The sequence below is a fragment of the Chinchilla lanigera genome, unplaced genomic scaffold (assembly GCF_000276665.1).
Source record: "Chinchilla lanigera isolate Chin_1 unplaced genomic scaffold, ChiLan1.0 scaffold00001, whole genome shotgun sequence".
Lineage (NCBI taxonomy): Eukaryota > Metazoa > Chordata > Mammalia > Rodentia > Chinchillidae > Chinchilla > Chinchilla lanigera.
The window spans coordinates 9810194-9833726 of NW_004955402.1; the positions used below are offsets into that span (position 1 = coordinate 9810194).

Genomic DNA, 23533 nt, shown 5'->3' on the forward strand with positions numbered 1-23533 from the left:
ACCATATGTACTATATATATAAATATATATATAATTACTTAGTATCATGTGCACAAATATATTATTCACAAAACAATTTTTAAGAAACTAATAAGAAAATACTTACCAAGCTTTTATCCACATTGGAGCTAGTTCTGTTATCATTAGGATTTGCTGAAGGTAAGTGTCTGGTGGGCAGGGTTAAAAAGAAAGCGAACAGAAAAGTCTTTACTATCCAATGACAAATACTATATGCTTACTCTGTGTTCAGTATTACACTTAGCTGGGTGTTTTTCAAAATTAAATACAAGTTCATACTTTTATTTTAGAAATGTAATACAGAAATGATGCATATATTAAATAAAATTCCAGATAAATCTTAAGCAGAACCCTGTAATTATTTCACTTAACATTCCCATAGCAAAACATGAACATACTAAGCAGTATAAATCAAAAATAGTTTTAGATCAGTGTTTTCTGTGTCCATAAGTTATGACATATTTGTCCACCAAACAAATACTAATTAGAAGTTTTTTCTTTTTCAGCGCTTTTTGAATTTAAGAACTGGGGATAAGGAACTGTTAAAAAGGAATTGTTACCTCTACAGGCAGACACATGTGCAACTACCTCCCTGGCACCCAACTTTCCTTTAGCAAAACAACTGCCTTCCTGGGTTAAAAAAAAAAAAAAAAAAAAGCTGAGTTTTTGTCTAAGTAACTAAAAGAACCAAAATCTGAGTGACATTCTTTTAATTTTGTGGAGTCCTACCCTTGAATAGTTCTTTAAATTCAATGTATAGAACTGCATATAAATAATAAGTGATTAGTTAGTCTTATGAGATCTTTAGATGTCTTATGAAATTAAACAGATCTAGATTGTGTATGTGATAAAATGTTTCAAGCTACCAGTGTTATGTAAAAGTAAGGTACTACTGCTGCTGCTTCTGCTACTACCTTCATGAGGCTACCACTACTGGTACGATTATTTCCACCATCAATAATCTGTCCAAAAGAGATGAACAGTTACATTACACTGCACAGCTGCCAGGGCAGTTGTTAACACACTGGGTACTCATTAAGAATGAATAGAAGATAATCAAGTGTCCTTTGAGTACCATTAAACACATGTAACGGTCATCTAAAAGGATAGAAATATGTCACTTTGTAAGTCCACTTCCTAATTTTCTTGGAAAAGGAGATCAACTACAAATTCAAATAACTAGTAGACAATAATAGCAGATGCACAGCAAGTCTGTAGAAGTCCCATGTAACAAATGACTAATTTTAGATACAATGCAAATCAATTCCACTATTAAATGTATCAGAAATTCAATACGGAATTCTGGCACATTTGTAATTTAAAGTATACAGAAATGTCTACAGAATCTGAATTATACAGATCAGATCTTTATCTGATCTGTACAAGGTCTTCTAAACTTAATACTCTACACAACTAAAGCTGAAATTTAGCCTTTTACAAAATTAGTGGGTTTTCTGAAATCATCAGCAGAAACAGAATTACACCACCTATACAGAGCCATTAATGTTTCCACTTTCTTTTTTCCTCAAGGTGCTTTTATGTATCATAACATTGCTTTTACATAAAGTCTAGTCCTTTAAGTAGCCTTTTAGGAAAGAAGAGTTAGTATGTTAAAAATGTAGCTAAAAGCTTAAGACTATTTTATTTATCTATTTTTTGAGACAGGACCTCACTATGTGTTCCAGGCTGGCCTCGAACTCATGGTGACTGTCTTGCCTCAGACCCCCAAGTGGAGGGATTGGAGGCATGCATCACTACCCTGCTCAGCCCTTAAGGTTATTTTCAATCTTGTTTAATTCAGCTATAGTTCAGCAGTGAATATCTCTGCTCTTAGCAACTAGAAGTATGTTTGGATTTCAGGGTAAAAATTTCGGAAGTTTTCTATGTCATACCAGTATATTCAACTGTACTGACAAATTATAAAAATTCATTAATATTTTGTTGATTCTTTATTAAAAGCAACCATACTTTCACCTATTCAGGTAATAACCAGTTACTTAAAAAAATTAATAATGCTGACACTTTAGAATTTCTACTTTTAAGAAACTTAGTAATTATTCTGAGTTATGAAATATAAATACAAAGGAAAACTAAAGAATAGGACCAAATACGTAACAATGTTTAGCTTTTGTATAAGTAGTACTTAGCAATCTACACTGTACAATTTATCCATAACCTCACTAGGGTGTAAACATTGAGAAGGTAGGTCACTGTTCTGGTTTCGATCTAGAATGGCTCCCAAAAGCCTGTGTTCAGAGGTGGGGCTTTTAAAAGGTGATGGGACCACAGCAGTGCCAGACCCATCAGCAGACTCATCCCTTGATGAATCCATAGCTGCACGCGCTGTTAGGAAGTGGGATTTGGCCATAACAGGCAGTTCACTGGGGGTGTGACTTGGAAGGCTTTATCTCCTTCCCCAGCGCCTGCTTTCACTCTCTGCTGCCTGGCTGCCACAACAGGAGCAACTTTTCATCACCAAGGCCCTTTCACTGAGCTGTTTCTGCCCTGCTGGCCATGGGCTCAAACTGTGCGTCAAAATAAACCTCTCTTGCCTTAAGTGGTGGGTCTCAGGTATTGTATTTCAATGAAAAGAAAATGACTAAGAAGCATGTATTTTATTCATCCTTCTCCTTGAACACTAGTGCCTAGCATGCATATGTGTGTATGTGCATATCTATAACATAAAGTCATCAAATATACGTTAAATAAATGAATGCCCAACACACTGAAGTAATTTTTGTGTTTGGTACTGAGAATCAAACTCAGGACCTTGTGCTTGCCAAGCAGGTGCGGCACTGCTGAGCTATAAAGTAATGTTAACAGGGAGACAGATCTTTTGCAAATGGGTAGAGGAGAAAGAGAGGGAATTAAAAAGAATTAAGATGCATTATGTACATGTACCAACTCCCGTGAGGAATGGGATCACTATGTACTGAAATATATACTAATAAAAAGAACACTCCTATCTCAAGTACTTCTGTAAAGATTAAAGGAAACATTAACTCATATTAATGGCAATAATAACTAGCAGCAAGTGCTTACTCCATGCAAGATACTGTTCTGAGTACTTTACCATGTTCTGGTATTTATTTCACCCTTACAAAAGCCCTATGAAACAAGTACTATTATTGTTGTCATTATTATCCCTAATTGTTGAGGAAATAAAGGCATAAAGGTTAAAATTACTTATGCAGTATCACAGTATAGGTAATTTTAGATGTTTAATACATGGCAAATTCATTAAATGGTTTGGGGAGAAATCAAGTTTTAAAGATCTAAGATTCTGAACCTTGGACAACTTTAATACAATGATGATAAAGCTAGGAAAGTCTCTATGCTGAGCCAAAATGTATTATAAACCATAACTCTTTAGATAACAACACCGACCAAAATATCAGTATTAACAGCACCTTTTGACCTATAAAAATTGTTACTGCTTGAGATACAGTGTATCATTCAACAAAAAGTTTCTGACACCATCACAAGTCTACCTGTGACCTCCTTTTTATTTATTTATTTATTTTTATTTTTATTTTTTTTGGTTTTTCTCCGGTACCGGGAACCGAACTCACGACCTTGCGCTTGCCAGGCAGGCGCTTTGCCGCTGAGCTAAATCCCCAGCCCCTAACAAAAAGTTTCTGAAAAATAATATCCTGAAGATGAACAAGACTAAAAGAAATCAAATATAAAATACTAAAATATGATCCAATGCTGCAAAATGGTATAATGTATGTAACATTAAACCTATTTTAAAATGAACTTCAGCTATCCCCAAGAAAATAGTATGAATATAATGAAGTCAACACCTACTCCTATAATCACTTAAATACTTACCTACGATTGCTATAATATGTAAATCCTACAAAAGGTAGCTGATTGCCAACAAAGGCTTTAGGAATAGGGAATGTTTCTTCATCTCCTTTATCTTCTTCCAAGTCATCAAAATTACTAGTGTCGATGTCACTACTTAAATCAGGCACAACTGGTGCTACAGCTACAAACACAAAGGAAATTAGTTATAACTTCAGATTAAATATACAAATAAAGTATACAGTTTCCATATCAAATGTAGCAGGATAGTACAAGCCTGTTGTTTTGATTACTAGATCGCTTGAGTTCAGGAGTTTGGGGCCTACCAGAGCAATATGGAAGAAAAAGTTTCACACCCAGTACTGATTTCACTCTTCCTAATAACTTGTAAACCACGATTTCAAATCGGTTCAATCCCATTTACAATACATCTTATTAAAATTAAAACCCAACTGATACGATCATTATATAATCCTATTGAAAAAATTATCTTTGAAGCCAATTATCATCTAAACTCCCAACTGTAGCATGAATATCACAAATCAAGGATTAAGGATTGTCATACTATAAAAAACTATATATTACTATGTCATACTATAAAAAACTTAGAAGCATTTAGAAATACAGGAAAGACATTTTTTAAAAACCTACAGCATAACAAACTATACTCAAAAGTGATGGCTACAGACACAATGGTGCCTAAGGCAGGATTGCTGCAAGTTCGAGGCCAGCCTTGGCTATATAGAGTTCAATGCCAGTCTAAACTGCATAGCAAGAATCTGTTTCAAAAAACAACAACAGCAAAACAAATAAACAACAAACAAAATGTTGGTTAGTTTCAAACACAGTATGTTTTGGTTTAATCTGATCTACAGCAGATTAGAAATAATGTTATTTCTGAGTTGTCCTGGATGCAATTACTGACTTGGAACAGAAATATTTCTGCTTACCAAGAATCTAGATAATTAATATTCCTACCATCCAATATCTCTAATAAGATTAAATCACAATGAGTAAAGGATTCTGAATTACAGTTTCAGATGAGCTACCTCTGGAATCAACTGATCAAGGAATAATTCAGAATGGGGTTTAGGATATAGTTGTTTAAAAAGGGCAAGGATATATACGTCAACACTTACAAACAACTTCAACAACTGGTATATACCAACCAACTTTAACCATTATAAACAAGTTATGGCGCAAGACTACCACATACCTAATAACATAAAGCTGTATGTGACAACTTTTAAATACTCATAACACAGAAGAAAATATGATATAAAAGTAACTTTAAGAATATCTTCTTTGGGGGCTGGAGTATGCTATAAGGGGTACAACTCAAGTAAATTTAGGATAAAAGTTCTTTGGTTTAAAGATACAGCATTATAAGCCAGGCGTGGTGGTGTACACCTGTAACCCCTGCACTCAGGAGGCTCAAGCAGGAGAAGCAGCACAAGTTTGAGGCCAGCCTGGGCTACATACTGAGTTCTCACCTGACCAAAAAAAGAAAAAAAGAAACAAAAAACAAAAAGAAAAAATAATACAGCAAAGTAATAAAACATCATAGAATTATCATCACAAATGTAATATATAATTATTTTAGATATAATCCTCTCATGTCCCTTTGCAGAACAAGACGAAGATGATCAAGCAAGCAAAAAATAACTAAACTAGTTTCACGGCCTTAATCTATTACATACATAGGAATCATTTTTCTTTTGAATTGTGGTATTTAGATAAATACAAGTAGATATTTCAGATAATAAATATTTAGATAAATATAATTACAGTATACTATTTGATTAACTTATGGACAATACCACAAATTTACTTGAATGAAGTCATAGTATTAATTAATATTAACGAGAGTGAAAAGAGCTTTTCTACCATTCATGTTTTTTTTTTTTCCCTTGAACTCATCATTCACATTCTTTAATGGCCAAGAGAACTGCTTAAAAAATGCTAGCATCTGAAAAACTGATTCCTTTGTATAATGAAGGGGAAACAAAACATTGCTGATCCTTGGGAAGTACATAAGTCAATTATAAATTACAGTCTTGTCATGAATTCTACCTTAAAACAAAGGCTCTTAAGTAGGAACAAGGCCGGGCGAGGTGGCGCACGCCTGTAATCCCAGCACTTGGGAGGCTGAGGCAGGAGGATCATTGCGAGTTCGAGACCAGCCTGGGCTACAAAGTGAGCTCAATGCCAGCCTGAACTGCACAGCGAGACTCTATCTCAAAAAGACATTAAAAAAAAAAAATCAGGGACAAGTTCTTCCTCCCTGGGGGACATTTGGCAATTTCTAGATACACTTTTGGCTTGGAGAGGTACTATTGGAATCGCGGTACAATTCAGGCATGCTGCTAAATATAACATTCAGGCCATCTCCACACACAAAGCTTTATCTAAGCCATTGTGAGGCTGAGAAATCTTGTTTTAAAACTATCATATAAGAAAGATTTTATTTGTTTGTTTTTTTAGACAGGGTCTTGTATGTAGCCCAGTCTGGCCTCAGACTTGAGGCAATCCTGCAATCCTGCTTTAGCCTCCTGACTGCTGAAATTATAGGTGTGCGCCACCATATCTGGCTACATAAGGAAGATTTTAAAGAGAAGCAGACCAACATGCTGTGCTTTGTCTTGCTCTTTCCCAACAGACTTAGTCTTATTAAAGATGACATGACACACTGTTTCATAGTAGTTTTAAAATGAGACAAACTCTTATCTTTTTAAATTCTGAGATATAATCACTTCAGAAATAATAAACAAGGATAAAGATATCTTTACTTACTCATCATCTATATATAGGATAGTTTTTTAAAATTTGCTTTTTGTTATGTTCCATAAAAATGCATCTTCCAGGAAGCTGAATGAACATTAAGGAAAACTACAAAAGATCCCCATGAATATGTACTATAATCATAAACCAACTAGATGTAACAGACGTACACTGAATCATGCCCTAGCTCAAAGCCATCTGAAGACAAGAAAGAACATCAGTGATGCCATCTACCTAGATAAATGAAAAGCCAGCAGAATTTCAGTTTTGGTTTGTAACTTTTCTCCCTTTATATATGATTCTAAAAAACAAATGCGTAAGTCAGTAATTAACATGTTAATGAACACAGAACAGATAAATGTTTAATGTGTAACAATAAAATCATGAGGAAGAACTAGATCTCATTTGTATACTACTCAAGGTAAATCAGTATCATACAACTTTGACTGTTATCAATTTAGAATGCTAAATGTAGCCAGGCATGTTGGCACACACACCTAAGACCAGCTCTTAAGGTTGCAGGATCACTGTGAGTTCAAAGCCACCCTGAGCTACACAGTGAGTTCAAGGTCAAACTGAACTACACAGTGAGAATCCCTGTCTCAAAAATAAAACCTCAAGTATATTGAAAGTAGGAGAATGCTAAATGTAATCTCCATATTGGCTAACAAAAAAATGAATATAAAGTAACAGAAAAGTAAATGAGCAGGCAATCAAAATGGCATATTAGTTTTTTGTAGTCATGACAAAAAAATCTAACAAAGCAACATTTTAACAGTTCCACAAACCAACTAGATGTAACGGACGTATACTGAATTATCTACCCAAAAACAGCAGCATTCTCCAAGTTAGACTATATTAAACAAAAAACAAGTATCAGTAAGTTTTAAAAAGATGAAAATCACACAGAGTATCTTCTCTAACCATAATGGAATGAAACACAAAATTTGCAGCTATGTGGAAATTAAATAAAAACCTTTTAAATCACCAATGAGTGATATAAGAAATCAGAAGATGATTAAGAGAAAATATTTTGATACCAATGAAAAGAAAAAGCGTGTATCAAAATCTAAAATACTGAGGTAAAGAATAGTGCTCTAGAAGAAATTTTAGTTATAAATGTCTACATTAAAAATAAGAGCTGTATGCCGTGGCACACACCTTTAATCACAGCACTCTGGGAAGCAGAGGCCAAGAGATGTCAAATCTGAGCCCAGCCTGGACAACTAACTCGTTGAGGCCGTGTCTCAGAATGTGAAAAAGGAGGGGTATGTTTGGTGGGAACGTAGCTCTCAGCGAAGGCCTTAGTTCAATCCTTACTACCACATACAAACAAACCAAGAAAGGTCTGACATCATTAATCCAATGTGATACTACCAGAAACTAGAAAAAGAAACAGAGCTAGTAAAAATTAATAATAAAGATTACAATGCAGATAAAGGAAAGAAAGTCAACAGTGAAAATTTATAAAACAACTGGTTCTTTAGAAACATCAACAAAACTGACAAACTTTTTTTACTAGACCTAATGGAAAAACAACAAGACATAAGCAACTAGAATAAGAAATGTAAATGAAGATGTAACTTCTGACCATACAGAATCAGAAAGGATCAGAGCAAATACTAAGAAGTTACATCTTTGTTTCCATTATAATGCTGAAAAGTCTGAACTCTTAAAGAGCCCTGAATAGAGCCTGAATTCTTTACTCATGAAGACCACAATGATAATCTCTCCAGAATAATATAAAATTCTAGAGAAGAGGATACTGGTCTCTGTAAATCTACAGAACCTGGAATAGTATATATGTGTACAGGCACACAGCAGTCCAATGACCACAGGTTTTAGAGTGAGACAGATGTGAAACCTGGCACAGCCATTTGCCCACAGTGTGCTTGCAGGATAGTAAGTTATTTAGGTCTTTTCATTTCTTTTGTCTACTATCTTTAATCTTTTCTGTCACTTCAATTCTATCTCAAATGAGTAGGAAATAACTTTATAATCTTAATACTTTGTGCCTCTAAGTTAAAGATGAACATAATCAGGAAGCTCATAGAAAGTCTCCCAAAAATCAAGCTATTTTGTACACTGCTCCCACACAACCAAGGAACACAGGTGAAGATTAACTGCCACTGTAACTTGGAGACATATAAGTGGCAAAGCTACCAAAATAATTATTAGCTACAAAAGAGGGCAATTTTGCCAAAGAAAACTGGAGAGTCAAAAAAATTAAAGGAACTATAATTGTTATATAATTTTTAAAACTCTGCAGGCAGGTCAGTGAGGTCAGTCCTGAATAAAAATATTCTTGGTATTTTAGGGGTGGGACATGAAGAAGGGGTAGGAAGTAGAAAAAGAAAAATAACTGTAAGTTCCACAGACTTCAATTTTCCTTTCTTTTTTTTTTTCCAATAACCACAAAACAGGACCTATTAGAATTTGGAAAACTATCAATTGTTTGTGAGTATGCTAGCTCTATCTATTACAACAAACCAATATGCTAAATCTACATATGTAACAAAACTACAGGTAACAATGTAGATCTTGAAAAAACCAACATCACTAATAAATTACACATGAAAAATCACAGATTTTTTTTTCTTTTCTTTTCTTTTCTTTTTTTTGAGACAGGGTCTCACTATGCAGTTCAGACTGGCCTTGAGCTCACTCTCTAGCCCAGGCTGGCCTCGAACTCGCAATGATCCTCCTGCCTCAGCCTTCCGAGTGCTGGGATTACAGGCGTGCGCTACCACACCCAGCTGCCGATAGATTTTTAAATAAAAAGTTTATATAAGCCAATGAAGTAGGTCAATTTGTAAAACAATTATAGTAAGAACATAGGACAATACAATAAAATGTCATTCATTTGGACCCCCCAATTCCATGAGACTATCATCTCCATGAGGGAAAAACTGTTGGTCTGCTCAATCCTTTTGCCCACTGCCTGAAACAAAATAGTGCTCAGCGTATAACAGATGTTCAACATATCTGTTCAATAAGTTACCTCCTCTCCTAATTAATATCAGTTTTCCAATCAGTATAGCTTTCCATTTCACTGAATACTGTAATTCTATAGTTATTTATTTCCCTAACTTTGTTTGAAATAGACTTAAAACAATCTAAAAGATAATTCAGTTCCTTTTAAAATTTCTTTTCAGATTTCTATTTGTATGTTATAAAAAACCCTGATAAAAATCAAATGTACCATAATTTCCATTACCCTCATAAATAAGTCTGTCAAATACTAATAGACTCTTATATTTTTCAATATTTTAAGTTTTAATAAAAGTAAGGGAGCAACTTGTCTTTTCACAGGAGTACACACTCTCATTTCACTACCCCAGACTAAGTGGCACCCTGCATAGGGAAAGAACTAAAGTCTAAACTGAAGAGTGACTCAGCAAAGACCCAATATCAGATTATAACTGAGCCTGAACTAATTACATACATATTGTATCATATCTTGCTATCCAAGTAGCTGTATAATTTTCACAATATTTTAAAATACTCTTTTCAATAAATTAGACAATTACCATACAGCATTTGTGTACTTCTGATTTCTAGCAGATGTACACAAATATTTAACAAGGCACTTTCAGTTGACTATTTACCACAATTACTTTCAAACAGACATTGAGATATGCAAGAAAAAGCTAACTTACTGTCTCGGAGTGTTTCCCAAGCCCACTGATCATTTTTGAAGAAGAGATGTCTTTTGATTTCTTCTACACCATTTCTCCCTAATCTCACTTCTCTGATTAGAGACAAAGGAAGAAAAGTAATTAATCATTTCAGATCTTATTATAACCTGTCTAGATATATTTTAAGCAGAACATTAAACCTGTGCACATCTGTGTTACCTTGAAACTATACTGTCACATAACTATCAGTTCAAATAGAAAATCAATTGAGGACTGAGAACATGTTTAAGCCAAATATGGTTTGCATGCCTGTAATCCCAGCACACTGGGAGGTTGAGGCAGGAAGATCACAAATCAAGCATAGCCTGGGCAATTTAGTGAGATCCTGCCTCAAAATCTAAAAAAAAAAACAAACGAAAGCTGAGGATGTAGCTCAATGCAAAGGCCCTAAGTTCAAGCCCTGTGACTGAAAACAAGTTTTTTAAAACTGAAAAATTACACAAAAACAGATTTTAAAACTGAAAATTACACAAAAACAGATTTGTTAATATTTTATGAATTTCTATTGATAATGAAAATCCAAATGAATTACCACCTTGCTTCATCTGTATAAATAAAACTCTGTACAATTTCTTGACAGTTTTTTTTTTTTTTTTAAGAAAGAAGGGGAAAAGTAAAAAAAAAAAAATCTTTGATTTGTCTATTTTCCCCCAAAAGATTATGAGGTAGCAGAGAAAAATGTGTATCTTGCTTACTTCTATATGACTGGCACCTGACTCAATGCATAGTACAGTATGAAAACTGTATCTCTTTTCAAGCTCTAAAAGATATATTTAAAAAGGCAAATTAAATTTAATTAAAGTGAATTTCAAACTGAAATATGTATTATTTTAAGTATTAGGCCTCCCTACTGTTTAAGTCAACAATATACAATCATCCGAATTAAACATAATCTTACTAAATCACCTAGTTCACTTTTAAATGTGAAAGTAAACCATACAAGAGTGCTTGCCTAGCATGCACAAGGTTTTGTTTTTAATTCCCAGGAATGCAAAAAATAAAAATACAGAAAAAGTAAAGCACAAAAATATATATGCTATTTGTTTCAAAAATACATACAAGTATATTTATAAAATGCTTATAGAATCTGAAAACACAACAGCAATGACTGTCTAAAAGAAAGGAAGCAGGAAATATATACCTATGTTTTATAGCTCTGTCCTATTTATTTCAATGTAATGTATCATCAAATAGAAAAAGGTATAAATTGAAGATGTATCATCTTTTTCATATAACTGGGGAAAATGGTCCTAATTAAAGTAATATATACTACTGACAAGAGATGCATTCTAATTTCAGAAATTAATATGTTAAGAAAAAATCTTAGACTTGATAGATTAAACTACTATCATCATGGTAATTAAGCAAGGCAAACATTTAACAAAAAAATTTATCTGGTATAGCTATCAGCCAAGCCTATTACTACTACAAGTGCTTAGATACAGTAAGTGAACTGAGACACAGAAAAGATACTAAAATATAATAAAATTATATTAGCTTTCACTGTTATAAATGATTTGCGGAATGGCTGCTTTTATATTCTGACAGTTTACATGTAGGGATTCAGATGTGGACTTAAAAACTGAGTAGCAAGATGAGAATTCCCTACAATTAATATAAGTTCAATGTTAAGATTATTTACCTGTCAGTAAGGAAGGCACAAATAAGATTTTTTGCTTCTTTTGATATATCGTTGTCGTCAGGGAAGGTAAGTGAATTTTTATGGTTCATAATCTTACTGTAAGTTCCAACCAAAGAATCTGCATAAAAGGGCGTATCACCTGAAAAGTTGATAAAGAAAACAGAAACAAAGTGACAATTTGAAAACAATCTATTTCAAAGGAAATGCATCAATGTTACCAACTGAAAAATGACTAAATACATGTTGAACTAAAAACATACATTTATTATATAAAAAGAAATAATAGCAGAAAGTTGCTCCAAGCCTTTCTTTTAAAAACCATACAGAGCAGATTTGGGTCAAACACTGCTTAATGTAATAATTATTATATTAGAAGCAGCCAAGTAGTAAATTTTGATATGAGCAATTATATCAAAGGTATACAAAATTTCCTTTACTCACCTACAAGCATTTCATACAAAAATACTCCAACTGACCACCAGTCACATTCTCGTCCGTAATAACCATCACCACCTTGGGATTTTAATACTTCAGGGGAAATATAATCAGGTGTTCCAACTGCTGTATCACATCGTACCATACCTTCCTAGAAAGAGTGTCAGGTTGAATTTTTAATTATAAATATAAAACCTCAATTATTTAAAATAATTTTCTTCTTAATATAAACTGTGGAACTCAATCTTTGGGCTATAGTATACTAAAATTTAATGCAAGGGGCTGGGGATTTAGCTCAGCGGCACAGTGCCTGCCTGGCAAGCACAAGGTCGTGAGTTCAATTCCTGGTACCAGAAGAAAAAAGAAAATTTTAATGCAAACTTTCCAAAAAGTAACATAGTAAAAGGTATATATAGTATGTCCAAATTCTATCTACATATATATATTACATAATGTAAACACACTAGTGATTTTTGACACTGGCATTGTTTACTATTTCCCCAGTTGTACCAATATAATGACCTTATCTTAACTTGCAAAGAACAAGTATATAAGCTAACGCAACCAGGTTGAGGGGCTGCAGGATGAAGTGCTTTATAACTGATAAATACTGATTTCATCATGTTTTACTAAATAGTTATTCACGTATCCTTGAAACTGTGAAGAAAATGTACACATGTTGACTATACTAATATGTATGGGGGAAAGGGCATGACAGTATTAAGGACACTAAATAATACATGATACACATTTTAATGCACTCCTCCAAAATTATTTACTTGTCACCTACTCTAATGCAACAGAATTATAACTAAATTTTCATGCTAAAGTTCTCATGGAGTGTTCCCTACTAACCAATAAATTTCCTTTTAAAATAAATATAGCATCCTATTGTTCTGTGAAAAACTTAAAAAAAAAAACAACTGAAAAGTAGCATATTCCTTCCTTCAGCTGCGTATGTTATTTATTACATAAACAGTGAGCATGGACACCTTTTTAACTGACTCCCAAGATAAGTAGTAAAATCCACATGTTAACAGAAGGCAAAAAAAAAAAAAAAAAAAAAACAGAAGGCAACACTAAAAGATACACATTCTTAAAATCTAATTTTTATGAAAGTCTAATTTTAACACTGGAGTATTTAGTGACATTTAAACCAATTCCATTTCTAATTACTAGTAGTATATATTAAAGTTGTTAGGAAGGATTTAGTAAATCTGGCAAACCATATTTTCTCTAAATAGGAATAAAATAAATCACTAACAAGTTACTAATACAACACTGAAACCATGGTATCTACTTTAGTTCAACAAATACGGTCACATCAATTCTGGATAGTGAATTCAAACAACATTTTTGAAAGAACTATGTATGCTGGACTAGCAAAAAATGAAATGAAAATAGAATTAATTAACCTTATTCATCTTCATACAAGTACCAAAATCTGCTAACTTCAAATGTCCAGATTTATCCAGTAGCATATTATCAGGCTTCACATCTCTAAAGGAGAGAAAAAAACAGTAGAGCATTTCTGAAACAGATCAGACACTGAGAAAAATTATGAGGCAGTTATTTTAGGTCAAGGATCCTCAATCTATACAAGGCCACCTTTGATCTACACGTATTCCCTTATCCGTATCAAGAAACTGAAGTTCATAAAAAAAAAAAAACCAAAAAACCCTTTTTATGTTAATACCTAAAAAGAAAGGATATATATCTCCCTTTCTTTAGAGTTTGATTCTTCTAGGCAGAAAATCAATCATTTGAGACACGTTAACTATCCAAAAATATAACACTCAAACAAAATAGACAACAGAAGCATAGAAGATTGTAGTACGTACTCCAGAATAGGGCCTGAGCCACTTTTTTTTTATATACTAGGAATAGAACTCAGGATCTTGTGCTTGCCAGGCAGGCACTGTGCTGCTGAACTACATCCCGGCCTACCACTTTCATTTTTGATCCTTGACACACAGCACAGCAACAGCATAGGTAAGTGTTTGTGGAATGTATGAAATTCTTCCTCTAATGAATAAATGTGATCTGCCTTATTAATTAAAAGAAAACTGTCTATACAAAATTAAAATCAAAGTAACACTGGCATATACTTTAGAAAACTAGTTCATATTGTTTTTACTTTTCAAAATATAAAAGCTATATAATCAAATGAAGGAACATTAAAGAATACATTTAATCACCATTAAACTAAATGCTGACACTAGAACTCCACAATGCCTCTTATGTTAAAGGGAGGAGATTGGAGAGATTTAAGTTCTCTAGGTATTACCTTCAACTTGTAAGAAAATTTAAAACATTATCTTTACCTATGAATAAAACCCATGGAATGGATTGCATCCAATGCAAGAACTACTTCTGCAGTATAGAATCGTGCCCACTTTTCAGGTACATCATAGTTGCTCATTAGATTTACGAGATCTCCACCAGGCATGTATTCCATCACCATGTACAGATATCGATCATCTTGGAATGCATAAAAAAGCTAGACAAATACAACAAAACAACAAATTCATTAAGAGTAAGCAAAATTGTTTCATTTAAAAACTGGCTAAATACTACTATAAAACAATCAAATTGCAGAATAGCACTAAGTACAGTTAAAAGAAAAGAGAAACATGCCACAAAGATCCATGTATAAGCAAAAATATGAACCTGTTATCCTGAAGAGTTGAATACTTTTTTCTTTGTAACTTGATGTACTATCTAAAATTTTTATCTGTAAGGACTATTCTATGCATTATTAAAATTACCAGTATGTTTATTTATGAGTTTGAAAACATCCCTGGCTTCTACAGAGATCCTTGGTACACTTTAATGTGGGATACAGTAGTCATGAAATGCTAGTTTCTTATCCTTCAATGAAAAATATACAGATCTATGCAAAGAAATACTGTACACCTCTAATTTAACTTGTGCATCAGTGGGGTTTAACGTTAAATTTATATCAATGCTACAATTCTCAAGAAATCTTTAATAAACTGAACTACAATTTCAGCTGCTCCTTATCAGCTGCTTGGCTCTGACAATTTGCTTAATCTCCACAAGTTTCTGTGACTATAGTCCTTTCTACAAGAACGTAAGGAACTAAACTTTTTCATCTTGCTTCTCAGTGAGCAGCTGGATGCTGGGGTGGCAAATGCTTAACAAATGTTTACTGAACAAAATCATGAATGAATTGACAATTCAGGGGTAAACCTAATGGCAAGTAACTTTCCACATTGTTAAGGAAAAAAAGATAACTGAATACAGAAAGCACTTAATGCATTATAAGCTCGAAAAATGACAGCAGAATAGGAGGAGCAGTAACACCTAACAAAGAAGCAAGAGTAGCAGTTAGAATCAAAGGAAGATAGTGAAATTCATTTTAAGAAATGGGCAAGAATATCAGGCATAAATATATTATGTGACCAGGGCTGAAGTAAAAAGAGCAAATTTATAAAAGAACACTTAAAGCAAATATAAGAAATTCAGACTGAAACTAAAATTTGTAACTCCCTATCTAGATGCTTGTTTTAAACTCTTCATGTTTTCTTTTTTCAATGGTATTTATTCATTTTAGTTACATATAGACTCAGTTATTTTAAAATATTTTGGGGGAAGGATAAAAAACTAGCATTTCATGACTACTGTATCCCAGATTAAAGTGTACCCAAGATCTCTAGATAGAAGCCAGGGATGCTTTCAAACTCATAAATAAACATACTAGTAATTGGAATAACACATAGGATAGTCCTTTACACCAGTGAGTTATATGGCTCAAAATGTCAATAGAACTGAACCCGAGAAACCCTGATCTAGACAGCTGACAAAACAGAGGAGATATTTCAAGTTTTAAAATGTGGTACTGTATAAATCTTTGACATTTTTGACATCCTTTTACTCTAATTACTATAATGCTAATTCAGGATAGTCCTCATTATACACCGTAAATCAATTCAGCACAAAATACATGTTAGGAATTTAGAAACGGTCTGGCTTAGTTTACCTCTGCTATGTGAACTCTTACATTAAAGATTCCAATATAAATGGCGCAGCTGGTTTAGCTGAAGCAGAGTTAGAAAATCTAGAATTATAATTTACCCCAAATCCTGCTTGAGCCTCTAACTTTTCTCCACAACCGAATGCAACCAATCAATAACTTTCACACATGTAGCCCAGAAATGTTACATAATTTTGCCACAGCTTTACAGATAAACCACCGGCAGTCAAGACTGGGATCTCAACTCCGGACTTCTCGTGTATTTTTCTTACCATATCATGGGTGGCCTAGCCTAACTCAGTCCCTGCTCTTTCCCTTCACTTGCCCTTCTACACAGTATGAGAGACAGACAACAGATTGTTAAATGAAAGGATCTCATTTTTGTAACAAAATAGAAACCTTACATGCTGATATGAAATAAGACTACATAAAGTTAAAATATAATAAACTTTTCTCAAACCACACTGTTTAATTAAATTCTACAGAAACAACTTTTTTGTTTCGGTCTTTCTAGAGATGCTTCAACAAAATTAATTTTATGATTTTAAAAATAAATTTCTCAGATTGTTTACTTACAAACTAACACAGCAATGATGAAATAGTAGTAAAAATCATACCTGAACAACCCAAGGACTGTTAGCAAAGGCCATGATGTCCCTTTCTTCCCAGAAAAAAGCAGAATCAGATCTCTTAATCATTTCAAATTTGCTGAGAAGCTTCATTGCATATACCTTCCTGGTAGATTTATGCCTTACCTTTAAAATTGAAAAATAAAAAAAAACTTTTGTTAATATTTACACCTCAGTGTTTCATAGAACAATTTACTGAATGATTCTGACATCTGTTAAATAATTTAGTATTATTCTTTCAGCTGTTTTTATTCCTCCTGCTGAATTCTCAGCTAGCTCATGTCAGGAGTTTAATTACCACAAGTAGTATCCGGGGAAAAAAGGTCATTCCCCGTATCAGTGGTGGCAAACCTACAGCATGCACACTGCAGCGGGCTATTTGTATCACTGAAAGCTCTAAAAGGTTCCACACCACTGCCCTATATTACAGCATACTTCCCCACTGCACTCAGCTATAAGCACTGGTCCTGTTTATAAAGCGTAGTGTTCCATAGTATTTTTGTGAGTCCAATTTAGGGGCAAAGACTTCTCATGCTTCAGACTACCCAAGGATACTCAGAGAAAACACTTCTCACTATTGCCTAAAGCTTTCACATACTTAAGTAAGAATAGAGCAATTTAAAGCAAGAATTCTGTAAAAATAATACTTCCCCAAATAATGTATGTTAAACACACAAGTGAACTTCTAAAAATTTTATTAATTTCATTAAAAAATAACATACCAATTGAACTTCTCCAAATGCACCTCTACCAATCACCTTCACTACTTCATAATCTTCAGCTTTCATTCGTAAATCTCTAATTTTGTTTATTGTATCTTTATCTGTATGAAAAGAAAAGTTGATAATTTTGTCATTAAAGCATTATAACTAAAACTACTTATTTTACAATGAAATTATTCATGAACAGTCAAAAACAAAAAAAACTAAGAAATGATATATAGTCAAATTTGAAGTTATAAAATAGAGAAATATTCAATGTGCTAAAATTTTTAAAAAATTAATTCTGGAATCGTCTTTTTATAGCATTGAAGTTTTTATTAAAATCTGACAAGAGAAAGTTTCAAAACCGAATACTACACTATGAACAAAACCAGGATGACTGGCTAATTAATTCCTGATAACTTACGTACATAACACAGCAGTAATGGCATAACACAGTAATGGCATAAAATTTTCTTCTCATCAAGTCAGCTTTGATAATTCTTCAAAAAAGATACGACATCTAAGATATCAAAGGCAAATGTGCTAAAGAATCAAAATAAACTTTCCAAAACTGGCAAATTTTAGTAGCTTTATCATTACATTTCTCTATTTAAACCTAGATTTTAATTTTAAATGCAGTGGAAATCACTGCATTCATATAAACCTGTCATGCTACAAACTATAATTTACAAATCCCCACTGGACAGATATTCTAATTCCTAATTTGGTCATTGGTTAAAACAGACCTATTTTAATCCACACGGGTCAACACTGACAAGAGACTACATGGAAAAGCTTACATTTTAGTTGTACAAAATAAAAATCAACTATTAAACTGAAATTCTAGTTCCTAATAAAAGAAGCAGTAAAGTTCTTGTATTTCTTTGAAAATGCACATTCAACTTCAAGCATCTGAATACATTATGACCAATAAACACATGTAACAAAAACAAATTTCCACCCAGGGATAAGTAGATTAATTCTAGGTTGTATATCCACTGCAAGATAGATGCACTAGAAAAACATAGGCAATAAATAATCAATTAATTGCACAAATATTCATGTGTACCGCATGTCAAGTCTAATCTCACTGACAATATAAAGGTAACTTTAAAATTAGTTCCTGCTCTGAAAAACTTCAAACTCTGGCAAATGAGACAGGAACAAAAAATAAAAATGTAATTAGAAATAGAATGAACAAGAGAGAAGCAGAGTTTTTAGAGTACTAACAAGGACACCTAATTCAAACCTGCCTCCGAGTGAGATGTCTAGAAAGGCTTTCTGGAGATAACGATGCCTGAAAATATCTGAAATGAAATGTGTCAGTCCAGTGAGAAAGAATGAAAATTAACATTCTTATAGCATGGGCAATATAAGCAAAGGCACAGTGGAACTGTCTACAACAAATTCTCTTACTGGAATATCAAGTGTGTAGTAAAGACTGGCTGAAAAAGCTGGCAAGCCCTAAACTGGTTAGGTGCTTGAACTTCATCAGTATGCCAGTACTTATACAATGACTATTTAATCATTAAAAAAAAAATCTTTCTCAGATTAAAATTTAAAACAACTCAAAGATCAAAGAAAGTACTCTGCACTAAGGAAGTAAGAGTGTTGGAGACGGGCTGAAGCTTTGTGTACTTTATGCTCTTCCAAAATGCAGTCCCCAAGCTGGGTGTGGCAGCGCAGGCCTATCATCCCAGCAGTACTCAGGAGGCAGAGGTAAGAGGATCCTTGTGAGTTCAAGGCCAGCCTGGCTACATACTGAGACCCTATCTCAAAAAAAAAAAAAAAATAATAATAATAATAATAATGATAATAATAAAAGAAAACAAAAAAACAAAATGTAGTCACAGGTGTCCTATGGGATCTGGAGACACAATCTTAAAACCATGGGTTAGAAGCCATAAAAAGAAAGGAACCCAGGTAAACACTGTCAAGTGGACATTTCTGCTAAACTACTGTGGAAAATATGTACCAGATTAAGTTAATAAGAACAAGAGGATTTCTAGGGTAGTGTAATATTCGAGAAGAGAGAGAAGAAACACTTAAACTAGGATGTACTAGACAATAGCCAGTTGACTGAGAAAAGAGCTCTGATTGTAGTTGGAGATTCAGAGTCATAAAAAGGCTTTAAAGCATTGAGGAAACTGTAGACAAGTCAGCTGAAATCTAAAAGGTCTAGGTTCTATCGTCTTGGATTTTTAGCTTGTTTAATACATATAGGTTTACGTGCTAGCAAATTTAAGTGCTTCTTGGTTGATGGCTTCTGGTCAAACTCAAATTCATGGAGTAAACTCAAAAAAACACCCACCCTAATCCTAGGATTTTAAAACTGAAGCCTCTTTATTGACAGTAACAAGGTAGCAGACCCACCGTCTGGTTTAGGGGTTCTATTTGGAGCCTACTCTTCACAGGTTCATAGCTCTTTGAGAAAACACACCATATGCTAGTTGTTTTCCAAACCTATCTTAGATGATTGGATATTACCAGATCGCCATACTCTATGCATAGAAAGTTGGTCTGGGTCTTAGCTGAAATCTCTGAAACAGTCAAGGAATATCCATTAATTATAGACCCACTTACTTTTTTGGCACATGGCGTTCTTAACTTTTGTTTTGTTTTGTTTTTTGGTACCAGGAATCAAACTCAGGACCTTGCACTTGTTAGGCAGGTGCTTATGCTGCTGAACTATATCCCTGGCCCTTGGTTTTGTTCTCTGACATAACTGTGACAAACCCAGATTTGACGATTCTTCCTTCACCTCTTATCAGTAACTTCCCACCTCTCCCTCATACCCAAAGAATCTCTGAAAACTTTCTAATTTTATTTAACCAGGATGGCACGATCCTTGTGATTATAATATGGTTGCTCATTATTCTTTTTCATAACCAGTATTTCTCAGATTTACAATTAGTTCATTCTAAATATAAATATCTCCAATTAACAACAACACACCAAGACAGTACATAAAAAAGAAAGAATGAAGATCAGGTGATTTCTTTTCTAAGATCACTTCTTAGTAACACTTATAGTGATTTCTTTTCTAAGATCATTTCATAGTAACAATTATCAAAATGGAGAGGATGGATTTGAAGGAAAAAAACATAAAATAAAACAAATGTATCGAGTGACCAAATGTGACGGAAAGGTGATATATTTAAGACAAATATTTACAACCCTGTCTGTGTAGTAGACAACAGTGTAAAAATTGGGAACAAACAGGATCCCTGGCATAGGTCATATTACAGAGGGAAGAAAAATAATTAGTAAATAATACGTTAATTTAGTTTCACAAGATGATTCAAATTATAAAGAAAATAAAATTAACCTTTCCTCAGACTATAAGGGTAAATTATAGGGCAACTTTTCACTCATTTCAAACTCTGTGTTGATTCCTCAAATAAACCACAGTCAAGGAAAATAGCTCAGTCTTTAACTGGCAATTTATGTTGCTTTCTAACATCTTTCTTTGAGTAACTCTTCTTGCCCATAGGCTGATACTCCCGCTGCATGCTAAGGCCTTGTGCATGCTAGCTAGCTAGGAAGCATTCTACCACTAAGCTGTATCTCTAGTGGTCGTGAACCTATGGTATGCATGCTGTAGAGGGTTAGGCTGGCTTTTCTCTTTTTCTTGTTTAATTTTAGAGAAGAGAATTAGAAATAAAATGAAACAAGAGTTTCAAATTCAGGCTAATAGGAGACTAACAATAATTAATATACTACATATCATTATCTTCATAGTAGTTACTCAGAGTACAAGATATAGGCATGAAATACTGTTTAAACAATATTAGCACAAATCTTTCTTTTCAATGAACTAAGAGAAACTAAGTGTATAACTATCTTAACTATCATGTGTATGTGTGTGCGTGCACGCATATATATATATATATATATATATATATATATATATATATATATATATATATTCCCCCCCGCTTTTCTGAAAGCTCTGAAAAGTTCACCATTGCTGCTCTAGGGACCAAGACTAAAAGTCTTTAGCAGACTTTCTCTTTGTACAAATTTGTTTGGCTGCTGTAATCACAGCTATCAGTAAATAGCTTTCCCTGCTTGGCTACAAATAAGCCACTGGTACACTTATATGAGACTACAGTCTTGTTTCCTTTCTCTAATTCAACTGTGATGAGACATTCTACTTAATTCTTCATAACTACTGCTGTCTTGTAAGTTGAAAATAGTATAAACACTGTTTAGTCCGATAATGTTGCTGTATACTGTATTCTTTTAGTACAGTGGTCATTTCACTATAGAATAAACATAATGCTTTGTCATCCCACTTGATAAAATAATCCATACTCCACTGTGTCTCTAAAGAACATCTGAAGTACATTCTTTTTATTTGGATATAATGAGAATTCACTGATAGTAAGAAATCACTGTGATGTAGTGATATACATTGCACTCAAAACACTTAAATTAGTAACTATAATTAATACTATGCAGCACACGGGGCGTGGTGATGCATGCCTGTCATCCCAGCACTCGGGAGGCTGAGGCAGGAGGATCGTTGTGAGTTCAAGACCAGCCTGGACTACAAAGTGAGCTCAAGGCCAGCCTGAGCTGCATAGCGAGACCCTGTCTCAAAAAGACAAAAAGCAAAACAAAACAAACTATGCAGCAGTGTGAAGCAGTGAGTGCCATGTGTTTTCTGTTGCAACTACACATTCATCTGTAGTAGCTCAAAAGCAATCACAGAAAATACATAAAACATTGAGCATGGCAATGTCCTGATGAAGTGTTATATAATTCATGAACACTGAAATCTGAACCGTGCATAACTTCATGTCATTATATATCTAATAATTAAAAATTAAAAACCATTCTTGGCTCATGAGTTATACAAAAACAGGTGATGACCCAGATTTGGCCTGTGGTTTGTAGTTTGCCAACCCCTGCTCTAATGAAATCTAGTTCCCACCTGAAGAGACTATTTCCCTGCAGGTCTCAAGCGACAACCTTTCTCTTCCTACATTTAGTCTACTGGATCGAAAAGGAGGACAGATTAACTCCATTACTATCTCTATATCCCCACCCCTGAATCTGCGAGCTGTGACTTTTATTATATTGGATTATACCTGCTGTTACCTCTCGTTATTGATGTAATCTGTTGACTCTTAAGGTCACCACATCTCAATCTAGACAGTATTTGTTCTTGATTTACTCAACTCTCCAATATCCCATTTTAATTTTTAGTGATTTTAACATACCCATAGGTGATACTTGCAAAAACAGGCTCTCAATACATTTACTTCTTTCCTCCACCTTTTCCCTACCACTCATTTCCATGGTGATAAACCAGACCTCATCATTACCAGTAATTATCAGCTTCCCATCATTTCAATTTCAAACCTTCTACACATCATGTACTTCCTTAGCCTTCCTGCTCAGTCCCTCTAACATCTTTTTCCATGTATTTTTAATGATAAACAAAAACCTAAGAATTATACACATTAAGGGGTAGGTAACGAGATGTTTTAATTCATGTATACATTGTGTAACATTTAAGTCAGGGTAAATATATCCATTTCCACAAATATTATCATTTCTTTTTGGTAAAAACATTCAAAATACCCTCTACTATCTTAACAATCCTGAACTCCATCAGGCCATCCTATCTATTAACTCTAACCATCTTTACTGTCCTCATTGCAGTAACTGCTTCTCTTCCCTCTCCACTCAGCCTAAACCGTATAGTCAATTATACTCACTTTCCTGCATACACCTTCAATGCCTTTAGCTATCTTGTGCTTCATTTTGTCTGGCAAAACCACAATCCTAGTTAAATACAACTTTCCAAC

At 33.7% G+C, this 23533-nt stretch overlaps 1 protein-coding gene across 1 annotated transcript in view; it reads right to left on the reverse strand.

Moving 5' to 3' along the window:
• Rock1 (Rho-associated, coiled-coil containing protein kinase 1) overlaps positions 1-23533 on the reverse strand; it is a gene marked incomplete at its 5' end in the record, with an annotated part of 112217 nt that overhangs the window by 58093 nt on the left and 30591 nt on the right. Inside the window, 9 exon segments of the mRNA XM_005372684.2 lie at positions 107-167; positions 3853-4012; positions 10269-10360; positions 11950-12088; positions 12391-12535; positions 13800-13884; positions 14709-14884; positions 16999-17136; positions 17733-17833. Of these exon segments, the coding sequence (XP_005372741.1) occupies positions 107-167; positions 3853-4012; positions 10269-10360; positions 11950-12088; positions 12391-12535; positions 13800-13884; positions 14709-14884; positions 16999-17136; positions 17733-17833 (1097 nt within the window).